Genomic DNA, 12,766 nt, shown 5'->3' with positions numbered 1-12,766 from the left:
TTGTATGGCGGAAATCCTTCCTATGGTGCAAGGGGCTATTATTATAGGGGGAGATTTTAACACGATTATGGATCCCTCTGTAGATTGCACTGTTCTACATGTCCATCCTCATGCTTAAAAGATTGGGCACCACATATAATCTGGTGGAGGTTACACCCTGGGCATAAAGACTATTCTTGTTATTCTGACTCTCACATGTCCCTCATCAGGCTGGATGTTTTTCTGGCCCCTGACCTAGTCAATAAAGTCATTAATGTGACACACCTACCTAGAGCGATGTCTGATCACTCCCCTTTGGAACATGTGCTCCAAATGTCTAAACCTGGCGTATGAACCCCCTATAGGCTCAGGGAGCATATGGTTCTATATACCTGTGCTGATGCTATCCCTCCCTACTGGAATGAAAACTCACAGGGGGTTTCAGACCTTGTTCAGTGGGATGCTTTTAAGGCAGTATTGAGAGGTACATATATGACCGGTGTAACAGCCCTTAAGAAAACTAACGGAGAAAGGACAGATGACTTCACTGGTAAATTGCGGGAAGCTGAAACAACCTATATAGTAGTATACTATAAGTATATACATTCATAGTAGATCCCACACCTACCACATGACCGGTAGTGGAAAGATGCAAAGAGAGCATAAAAATTGGCCTTGATGACTAAAATTCAGAAGAGGCTTCTGTATCAGTCACAGCAGATGTTTGAATCGGGAGAGAGAAACCACCTATATTGGACCCATAGCTATCATTTATACATTGCAGGCTCATTGTGTCCCACCTGAGCTCTATGAATATGTAGACTCTATCCCCTTTCACACACTGACTCAGGCTCAGATTTTACCCCTAGACACACCAATCACTATAGAGGAGATTGAATGAGTAATTAAAACCTTTACTAAACATAAAACCCCAGGTCTGGATGGGTTTCCTACTGAATGGTACCTAACACACCAAGACTCATTATCTAGATTGCTCACTCTTTATAAAGCCATCTTTGAAACACAAAGGCTCCCCTCGTCTCTGTGGGAAGTCTTAATAGTCTTCATTCCCAAACCAAACAAGGATCCGTTATACTGTGACTCATACAGACCAATACTGTTAATAATTACAGATTTTAAAATGCTCTAAAAAATATTAGCACTATGGTTGAATTCTGTGATTACCACCCTAATTAGTGCAGATAAAAAATGCTTTTTCCCTGGTCGTTCTACAGATATCATATCTTCAGGTTATTTACCTATCTCCAGACTCCTAATACTCTCTCAGTACCTAGGGCGATAGGAACACTGGACACACATAAAGCCTTCAGTTGCATCGAATGGCCTTATTTATTCTACGTGCTGGAGAGATTTGGCTTTGGAAACACCTTCCTTATCTGGATTCATATTCTATATGATCGACCATTAGCCTGTCTCCGCATAGAATTTCAAAACCCTTCCATACACATCGAGGTACAGGGCAGGGGTGCCCACTGTCCCCATTATTGTTTTTAATCGCTATAGAACCTCTGGCACAACTTTTCAGAAACTCCTGAATTGCAGGGCATGTGGAGAGGTTCTTTAGAAGAACGCGTCTCCCTCTATACAGACGATATGCTGCTCTATCTGTTTGCCCCCAAGACACGATCATGAATGTGTTCAGATTTATACAGGATTTTGGGACCTTATCTGGTTGAAAGGTTAAAGAGGAAGTAAACCCTCCTCTACAACTTGTACCTATAGGTAAGCCTATGATAAAGCTTACCTATAGGTAATGTAAATATCTCCTAAACATGTACCGTTTAGGAGATATTTACCTTACATGCAGCCAGTGACGTCACTGGCGCATGCGCTCTGAAGGAAAGGCCGCTCGTGCCGTTCCTTCAGAGTCCCGTGCCGTGACTGTCGGCTCTCGCGCGCGTGCGCGGGAGTGACGTCACCGCGGCTCCGGCCAATCAGATGGCCGGATGCCGCGATCCCGGAAGATGGGCGACTGGACATGTCGCCCGTCATAGAGGTGAGTGAGCGGCACGGCGGGGGCTCGTTTTAAGGTAAGTATTGCATAATGAGCTAGTATGCGATGCATATTAGCTCATTATGTCTTTCTCTTGCAGGGTGAAAAAAAAAAATGCGAGTTTACAACCTCTTTAACTGGTCCAAATGAAGTGCATTTTCTGTAGACTTGAATACCCCACTTACCTTGCCAACAGATTGTCCTCTGCACGTTACAACCTACTATAGATATTTTGGGATCCACTTATTTTTCTAATAACCTCCTTTCCTGTATTGCCCTATCTAAAACCAAAATTGCTAGCTGGAAAACTTTACCTTTGAGTTTAGATAGGATTCAGTTATCTTGCAAATCTGGCCTGTTAGTGGGCCCTGTAGGCCAGGGTTGAGGACCACTGCCCTAAGGCACCTAGAATCTCCTTAACTATACTTAAACAACCAATATCTTAAGGGGGACTAGCATTGCTTTATTCTGTGTTTATACTATTACTGTACATTGGTGGCTCTTCCCACAATTGAATAATACAGCCACGTCCGCAGAGGTAGCCATGGTTTCTTTATATGAAACGCTGACATATTTAATATACAGGAGATCCACTACATTTATAGGAGGCATGGCCTTGTTAAGAGCCCCACTTAAATTATATATTTGTTCCATGTTACAATGTGCTCTGGCCTCGCTTTCCTACTGTTTATATACTTAAAGAACTTCTTGGGGTTCTTTTTACTCTCCTCCGCTATATGTCTCTCGTGTTCTATTTTAGCCGCCCTGATTTCGTCTTTACATTTCTTATTACACTCTTTGTAGTGCTTAAATGCTGCCAATGACCCCTCAGTCTTGTATTTTTTGAAGGCCTTTTCTTTAGCTCTAATATACATTTTTATGTTGGAGTTTAGCCACCCAGGGTTTAGTTTTGCTCTTTTAAATTTATTTCCCTGTGGAATGCACTGGCCCACCCCCTTGTTAAGTATGCTCTTGAAGCACTCCCATTTTTCCTCCGTGTTCTTTGTTCCCAGGGTTCTATCCCATTTGATATTTTCTAGCAGCGAGCGCAGTTTAGGGAAATTGGCTCTTTTGAAATTCAGTGTCCTTATATTACCCTTGTGTTTCCTATTACTGTAATTAATACTGAAACCAACTGACCTATGGTCACTGTTCCCTAAGTTGTCCCGTATTTCTATATCCGTGAGCAGGTCTGTATTGTTGGTAATCAGTAGGTCAAGTACCGCATTGTTTCTTGTCGGTGCATTCACCATCTGACCCATGAAATTGTCCTGCAAAACATTTAGGAACTGCCGAGCCTTGGCTGAATGCGCGGTTCCTTCTGCCCAGTCTATATCAGGATAATTAAAGTCCCCCATTATAATGACATTTCCCATCCTTGCTGCCAATCCTATCTGTACCATGAGGTCCGCCTCACCCTCCTCCCTCTGGTTGGGGGGCCTATAGCATACGCCCAATATTACCTTACCGTGCCTTTCCTTTGAAGCTCTACCCATAGGGATTCTGCCTCGTCCATAGCTCCATTATTAATATCATCCCTCATATTTACCTGTATACTGTTCTTAATATACAAACATACCCCTCCCCCTTTTTTACCCTCTCTATCTCTGCGATAAAGGGAATACCCCTGAATGGTCGCCATCCAGTCATGAGAGCTGTCAAACCAAGTCTCAGTTATCCCCACAAAATCTAAGTCCTTCTCAAACATCAGCAGCTCCAGCTCTCCCATCTTGTTGGCCAGGCTTCTGGCATTGGTATACAAGCCTCGTAATTTTGATCGGTTACATTTATCCTCATTTGATGTTTTTAGGCTGCTCTCTTGATTTTTCCCCGTACCCACCCTGGGTATAGGAGCTCCGAACACCCTACCGCTAATGCCCCCATTTCTGCCCTCTGAAACTTGCTTTCCACTGGCTAATTCTACATCTGTACCCTCCCCCCCATTCCCTAGTTTAAAAGCCCCTCTAACTTTTTGGCCATCCTCGCACCCAGTACGGCTGCACCCACCCCATTTAGGTGCAATCCGTCCCTACCAAAGAGCCGGTGACCGACTGAGAAGTCGGCCCAGTTCTCCAGGAACCCGAAACCCTCCTTACTACACCAGCTCCTCAGCCACTCGTTAACTTCCCTAATCTCCCGCTGCCTCTGGTGTGGCTCGAGGTACAGGTAGTATTTCGGAAAATACTACCTTGGAGGTCCTAGTACTCAACTTAGCGCCTAAGTCCCTGAAATCGTTTAGAACTCTCCGTCTTCCTCTGCCTATGTCATTGGTACCCACGTGTTCCATGACAGCTGGGTCTTCCCCAGCCCCACCCAATAATCTGTTCACCCGATCCGCGATGTGTAAACTCCAGACGGTGTATGTCGGCTGCCTGTGCCCGGGAGCTCTAACCCCCCCCCCCCGCACTTTACCGAGTTCACAGGACCATATGTTTGATGCTTACCTGATTACCTCGTAGGTTCACATGTGTTCTGAAATGTTTCTGTTTAACTTGCCATACAAGTCTGATTTACGCAATTGCTCCCAACTGTAATGTATGCCTTATACCTCGAATATAAAGAATTTGAAAAAAAAAAAAAAATGTGTCCCTTCGTGTTACTCATTATTAATACAAACATCTGACCTCTCCAATATCTGTAAGTGGTGTATAGGGGTGCTGGAGGATATAGATTTGTGCTGCTTTCAGAAAAACGATTTCTTCGTAATGTATTTTATGCTAGGAAAGCTGTGGCGTTACAATGGATTCTTTCAGAGAAGCCTGATGCTTGAGTTGCTATCCTCCTTTTATGGAATGTACTGAGATGCTTGTGCTATTTGGTGTCTAGGCTACCATTTGATCTGTTTTGATCAATTAGGTATAGCGGCATGTTTTTCCTGCAGTAAAACTGTTTACGCAATTTCCCTTCTACTGCTTTTTAGGCCCCTTTCACACTTGTGCGACTTGAGTGCCGTTTCACATTTGTGCGATGCGGAAACGCTGCTAATATGCAGCGTGTTCCCGCATCGCATCCTCACATCTGGCAGTTCACACTGCCATATGCGATACGCAGGGGGTGTCAATTAAATGTTAACAACACCCCCAGTTTGATCGCATATCGAAGTGCGATCTGACAGTTCGCACAGGATCGGATCGCACAAGTGCGAACCACTGTGCGATCCGATCCTGATGCGGCTGAAAAAATGCCTCATGTGCGTGTTTGGTGCGGATAGAGTGCAAATTCAGCCATACAAAGTGTATGGCTGAATTGGCATCCGCACATCCGATCGCATGTAATGAAGGAGCAGTGCGCTCCGAATTACATGCGATCTTGCAAACCGCACTAGTGTGAACCGGCACTGCAAGTCGCGCGATTTTACCACGATGTTGACTGGGTTTGAAGCAATGCCTAGGTCTTTGGATCCTTAAAACACATTAAAATCGGGCCAAAGTAGTGCAGGGACTGCTTTGAAATTGCTGCAACTTTAAGTTGCGCATATATGAATGAGTATCATTGGAAAACATTGCGAACGACATGTCGTGCAACTCTGATGTCCAAAGTTGCACAAGTGTGAAAGGGGCCTTATTTTGTGCCCTGGAGATTCTCTATTGGACCACTGAATGAAGGAGTTTTTCTGTTTTTTTTTTTTTTACCTTTTAACCACTTAAAAGACCAGGCTTTTTCTGGCACTTTTTGTTTACAAGTTTAAATCAGTATTTTGTTGCTAGAAAATTACTTATAACTCCCAAACAATATACATTTTTTTTTGTATAGACCCTAGGGGAAAAAATGGCAATCGTTGCAAGTTCTATGTCACACGGTATTTGCGCAGCAGTTTTGCAAACACAATTTTTTGGAAAAAATACACTTTAACTAATTAAAAAAAACCAACACAATATTTTACGACATTTTTTTTCGGTAAAATGTGAAAGATGATGTTACGCCAAGTAGATACCTAACATGTTACGCTTTAATATTGCACACACTCATGACAAAGCGACAAAAAAAAAAATCTCCATAGGTTACCTGTTTAGCTACAGAGGGGGGGTCTAGCGCTAGAATGATTACTCTTGCTCGAACGTTCACGGCAATACCTCACACATGGTGCGTATACCGTGTAAATATGTGTGCATGACTTATATATGCGTTCGCTTTTGTGCACGAGCATGGAGAGATAGTTGGCGCCTTATATTTCCTGTGGCCAGCCCGCGGCCTCCGCTGGATCGTTTGTACAGGCAAACCGATAGAAACCCTAAACCTGAGAAACACTGGCAAGCGGGTGGGGAGAGAAACGTCCCCTCCCGCTGCTTCTGACAACGTTCCAGCGGCTTATGAGCCACTCAGATCGCTTTCATGAGAAAGCAAGCTGCTGGCTGTAAAAAAAACAATACTGGGGTTATGGCTGATCTTCAGCCATAATTCCAGTAACCCACTTGCAAGCCGCAACGTACTGTATATACAGAGATGTATAGTAACTAAGTAGAACTACTTCACTACTGTACTTAAGTACCGAAAGGCGGTATCTGTACTTTCCTAGAGTAGAATTTTTTTCTCCTACTTCCACTTTTACTTCACTACATTTTTTCAATGATTTCAATACTTCTACTCCGATATTTTTTTTTTTGTGCTGCATAGTTACTCGTTACAATTATAAAAATTACCACTGCCAGAACAGTAGATGGCAGGTTTCATGAAGCTCAAAACGTGTATTATCAGCGCATACGGAAATAAATGCTACTGTATGTATAAATAAAAGCTGCATTTGAAATAATAAAAAACAATATGATGTTCAAACTTTTGACTTCTTTCTTTAATAACTACATAACACAGTACTTGTACTTTTACTTTCAGTACTTGAGTAGCAAAATCTTTAAAAAAACTACTTGCAATACTTAAGTACAAAAAATGTTGAATACTTTAGTACTTCTACTCAAGTCACTTTTTGATCGAGCACTTCCACTTCTACTCAAGTCACTTTTTGATCGAGCACTTGTACTTTTACTCAAGTATGGTTTTCGAGTACTTTATACAACTCTGTGTATATATATATATGTATTGCGGGGGGCAAGTGGTTAAACAATCTTTTCAATTGAGCAAATGTTTGTATTATTACATGCAGCTTTGTTTTAGCCTAACTATGGCAGATTGTCAAGATTGTATTATCTTACTGATACATTTCTCCTGAAAAGGCGATAGTTGTTTCTATTGAGGTGTTTATTTCATGTACACAGTGTGTTGCAAAAGCTGTATTGTACCGGTTTCATATACTTAATAAAAACACAGTATAAAATAAAAAAATAGAAAAAATACATATCATTGCCTACTTTTTGTATAGAATGCTATTTTATGCAACATTGGTCCTTCCCTTTTGTTGTTCTTGCTGGTCAGTATGCCCATAGTATAATTTATAAGGATGTTATAGCCCACAAAAGCCTTTTACTAATAAATTAGGGAATACCATTTTTGTTAGGAACAAGTACCGATACTTTATCAGGTACTCGCGGATAACCATCACCAATACCCTTTTTTTTTTGTGCAGTGCAATCTGAGCCCATACAAAATGAATGGGTTTGAGTCACACTGCAAAGAATCACGTGTGATTTAAACAGGAATTCCTTTTCGAATCACATGTGGGTTCCCACACTGCTCCTGTCTGAACCCAGACTGAAGTAATTATGACAAGCCTGGGTTCACACAGGAGCAGTACAGGAACCAGCATGCGATTCGGAATCGCACCGCATTCCTGTTAAAATCACATGCAATTCAGTTTTAGGTATCAGAGCATTTGCATGAGTAAAAGCACTCGTGCAAATGCTTGGTATCGGCACCGTTACCGATGCAACCCTAATATAAATGTATGATGGTACTATGGAGGGGCACATCATTATTAATAATAGTAGATACACTAGATGAGAATTTTGAATCATATTGTCTAATTTTTTTATTCAAGGTGCAAGCCATAAAATCAAGTTCATTGTTCAACAAGTGCATGCAAAATAGACCTGTTTTCTGTCTTTGGAATGTAAAATCCATATAGCTTGTCAAAGAATCCCAAGCAAAGCCATCCTGATGTCAGGCTGAGCATAGGGAAAGTACCTTCTAAGAGCATTCCAGAGCACAAGAACTGCACCAGATGCCCATCATCTTGGCTCGGCTCCAACTAACAACTTGTAGGAGTGCTCTTGACATAAGGAGTGTTACACTTTCCGCACTTTTATTCTTCTGTAGTAGAGGAATTAATAGATAAAATGTGTTTTATAACCTCTCAGAGAGAACACTGAAGGCTGTCATATGACCACATGGATCGACCTGCTTTTCTCAGCACGCTATCACTGTTGAAAATAAAGCACCCAAAAGGGATAAGAGGGGTGGTCAGCCTTTTGCAAAAATGTAATAAATTAATCAACATTAATAAAATAAAAAATGTGCATTTATTAAATTTTTGCATTAAAAGAGAAGTTTAAGGTTTTTTTTCAAGGATTGTACTTACCTAGGTGGATGCAGCGGTCCAATGCTGCATATGTCCCCCTGCCGGCTTTAAGACTGAGAAATAAAACACAGCTGATCGCTCAGTCCTCGATGAGCAGAGAGCTGGACTGTCAGTTACCGATGTCTGCTCTCAACCCTCTGCGCTCACTGAAGCGCCAGGCTGTAAAAGGGGCGGAAGCCGCTCGCTCAGGCTCTCAGCAGCTTGCTAAGATTGTCGTGATCTTTCCCCAGCCTGGACCGGCTCTGTGATGTCAGCCGACAGCAGGCTTCAACTGAAAACAGGTCAAAGGAGTGCAGAACTAACTGCACTCCTGTGATCCATCTGTACTTCTTCTTTAAAGCCTGCAGAGAATTGCAACCACAATTAGTATATAATGCGTGCAATACACAGGCTCATGCATTGTGTACATCCTAGCCCTAGATCCATATAGCCGTACTGATTTTCTGTTATGGGGCTGAAGGAAGTAAACAAAATGTAAGTGTGGTAACATTACCAAACTTGTGACAGCATGATCTACGAGTCCCTGACCTTAATGGCAGATTGGACTTGTAGTCTTTTCAATTTACGGGTCCCTTCAAATAGATGATAGGGCTGTGCAGTAGAGCTGCACGATTAATCGTAACAGAATCGAGATCGCGATTCACTCCCCCTGACGATCTTAACATGACACTTGCTCGATTCTTTACATGCTGTGAGGGAGCAGCTGTCAAAAAAAAAAAAAAAGCCTCCCGCAAAAGCCTATCAGCATTAGTCTCCCACTGAACTGTAAACACAAATGATTACATTGTATCTTTTCTTTCCCTCTGCCAGAGGAAGGAAGTTTAACCTCTTAAAGACTAAACCTTTTTCCTACATTTGTTGCTTGCAAGTTAAATCAGTTTATTTTTCCTAGAAAAGTAGTTAGAACCCCCAAACATTTATATATTTTTTTTTTTTAGCAGAGACCCTGCAGAATAAAATGGTGATTGTTGTAAATTTTTATGTCACACTGTATTTGCGCAGCAGTCTTTCAAACGCAATTAATACACTTTAATGAATAAAAAAATAAAGAAAATAAAACAAAACCGTAAAGTTATCCCAATTTTTTTTATAATGTAAAAGATGTTACACAGAGAATCGTGAGAGAATCGTGATCTTTATTCCAAGCAAAAAAATCGTGATTCTCATTTTGGCCAGAATCGTGCAGCTCTACTGTGCAGGTGCTAAAATCACCCTTTAATTTAGGTAAGTGGGAGGAGGTTTGAAGGTGGGGGATTTAGAAATCTGACCATGGCTCATGTTGCACCCTTCCAATGGAATGCTTGTTCCTGTGACATCTGTCTAAGGGAGGAAAACCTCTCACTACTTTTTGCGTCTATGGGACAGGATGTAAGAAGAAATTCCCCCAACAGCCAAAACAAAAACTGTCAGGGGGGGTTCTATTATTTTATACCCTATTAAAAAATGATTTAATGTTCAGTTTTGCAATGTGTTGTATAACATGTCCTATACATATTGTACCAAAAGCATGACATATCCATAAGCTTTAGGCCCCTTTCACACGACCGGACCGATCAGGTCCGCCTGTCCGTTTTTCAGGTGGACCTGATTGGGCCACCCATTCGCCTCTATGGAGTGGCAGATGTCAGCGGAGATGTGTCCGCTGACACCCATCTGTCATCCGATAAGATCCACTTTAAACAGACAGATGGTGATACATTCGCCATCTGTCCAGCGGGTCGGATCAGATGTAAATGGACATGCTGTCTGTTTTCATCCAATTCCCCATAGAGGACAGTGGGACTCTAACTGGTCCGTATCTGCACAGTGAGCAGAAACGGACCTGTCATCCGCCTGCTCAGCGGGGATCAACTGAGCAATCCCCGCTGAGCTAGCGGAGTCCGCCAAGCAGATCTGCCCTGTGAGAAAGGGGCCCTATAAATTATACTCAACTGCAAAATGTATTTGCCATAAAATATTGCAATATGATGAATGTAGAAACATTAAGCCAAGAACACTATTGACTAACATTGACTTTCTTCAAACAGAAGGAATGAATGATGTTCTCTATAGAACCTTGGATCCCAAATATCTGAAGCAGATTCTTGAAGGCTGGTGCAGCATCTTCCAGGACTGAAGTTTTATCAACAGCAGTTGCTTCTTTGGGAAATTTGGGCAGTAAATCCAAAATGGGTATCACTGCTCCGCTGTCATTTATGGTGACTTCCCAAACAAGAATCATCTCACACATAGGAAGCTCCGGGTTCATCAGCACCATGTAATTTGAAGAGCCCCCATATGGAAGTCTAACAGCAGCAGAGTAACGTTCCTTGAAATGAGAAAAAGTTTTTGTGCGGAATTCACACCATTCTGCATACCCTGAGAGTGTCCGGAAGAAGCCCTGTAGATTCATAGTGGTCTCCGTTCTCTCCACCAACTTGATCAAATCTGGATTGCCCTTACAATCCATGTGGATATTGACTTGAGTGACATCACATGACCATCGGTCATCACTCTGAAACTCTGTTGTTTTAAAGGTCATCTCAAACGGTAGAAACTGGCACCGGCCCACCAACTTATGGTTACAAATATTTTTCTCATTTTTTTTCTCCGTTATCTTAAAGTACTCTAAAATCTCGATCCCCGTGGTTTTTATAAAGAACTTTATTTCCATTTCCCCATGGGCAAGCTGTGTATTTACATTCTTCGTAACGGTTGCAATACGTTCTCTGTTGTCTTCCTGAGATGTCCCAAAATAATTCTTCACACTAGCTGTGGATAAGGCAGCAATTTTTTTCTTATTTTCCTTGTATTCCTCTTTAAGTGCCGCAATCTCCTCCATCAGAGATGAAATAGCATCTTCACATCGCTCTATGACTTTTGACATCCTTAATGAGGCAATGCCAACTCCCCAGCAGCAGTATCTTCAAATGTTGTGCACCTCTATTATGTTAGGCGACTGCTACACAGTACTTGGGAAGAAATAGAAAAGCAGTTGAATATTACTAATAATGACACAATGCAAGTCTGCCAACCCACAGCTACTTTTACTCACAACCTAAAAGTTGGCAGAAACGCCAATTAGAAACTAAAGCCTCGTACACACGCGTCGAAAATTGGCAGGGAATTTTCGTCCAACGACTGATCTGCCGATTTTCGGCTTGTTAGTATGATGCTTCCGACAACCGACTCCGACTTTTCGGCCGAAAAAAATCCTGGTGTGCAGACTATAAAATTTTTGTCTGCCGTCAAAACACGGCCGATTTTCGTGCAGTCAGTACAGATTTCGACAGGGAAAAATCTAATGAGCAAGTCTGGGCATGCTCAGAGATGAAAGAACACAAAGAAAGCAAACCAACACATGATATCACTTCTGAAGTAGAAATTTGTCGGGCGAGAAAATTCGTGTGCAGTCTAGACACATTCCAACCAACAAAACACAACTCTGGACAAAAGTCGGACGATCGATCGGCCGATAATCGTTGCGTGTGTACAAGGCTTAAGACAATCAATATTTATACAATATGTAACTCTTAACGACACCGACTATTTACACCATGTCCATTGAGCTGAGCTGCGTTAATCTGTTTAGATCAATGCAAGGGTACATAGAAGAAAAACGTTTTCCCAGCCCATGTGCCCTATTCACACCTGAACACTGCATTTTGTGTGCTGCATTAAAATGCCGCATGTCTGCAATTTTTTTTCTTAATACAGCAATACATGAAATAAATAAACAAATGCAATGTCTTGTAGCCTCGTATCACTCCTCACTGCCCCTACACAACATACACATTTTAGCATGTACCAGCATGAAGAAGATATTTGAGAATTAGAAGCTCACCTGTTAGTTTCTGCTTGCACAAAGAAATACTGACCTATTCTCAAAAATATAAGATCCTTTGTCTGCTATCACTACTTGTTTGCTCCACCCCTCCATGAAGCCCAATTTGTGGGCGTTCCTATTGTGCAGCTCAACTGCTACTGTCCCCTCTGCTGTGAGTGCCAAGTATGTGTTCTACAGTGTAGAGGAAACCCGTGCTGACACGCCCCTCTCTCCCTGCATACAGAAGGTGATTTTTACCTTAAGGTAGAAGTAAAGGCAATTTTTTTTTTCTAGGACAGAAAAGAAATGGATTAGAACAGTCTGCGTCCTGTTTGCAGCCGGGCCGCAAAGGCCCCACTGAAAACGGATGGCGGCTGAGCTGAAAGATTAAATCATCTCTCACCGCCCACCCCTCATCACCACTGTTCTCACTCTCACAGGATGGGACCCAATCCTGCAACTGCACCTTGTGGCTTTCCCGCTCAAGTCAGATGCCATA

The 12,766-nt window shown here is 42.2% G+C and overlaps 1 protein-coding gene across 1 annotated transcript; it reads right to left on the bottom strand.

Moving 5' to 3' along the window:
* Positions 1-10,443: 10,443 nt before the first annotated feature.
* Positions 10,444-11,481, bottom strand: CENPP (centromere protein P). Its single transcript, XM_082265971.1, has one exon. The coding sequence runs from the start codon at positions 11,326-11,328 to the stop codon at positions 10,459-10,461; it is 870 nt and encodes a 289-aa protein (XP_082122097.1). The 5' UTR covers positions 11,329-11,481; the 3' UTR covers positions 10,444-10,458.
* Positions 11,482-12,766: the final 1,285 nt, after the last annotated feature.

The sequence above is a fragment of the Pelophylax lessonae genome, assembly GCF_965119305.1.
Source record: "Pelophylax lessonae genome assembly, chromosome: 8".
NCBI classification, from domain to species: Eukaryota; Metazoa; Chordata; class Amphibia; order Anura; family Ranidae; genus Pelophylax; species Pelophylax lessonae.
The sequence above is the reverse complement of the archived record's forward strand: the minus strand, read 5'-3'. Positions and strand labels throughout refer to the sequence as shown.

What these genes read in the sequence shown, in the direction of transcription:
- CENPP (XM_082265971.1), bottom strand. Translation starts at nt 11,328, where the DNA reads ATGTCAAAAGTCATAGAGCGATGTGAAGATGCTATTTCATCTCTGATG.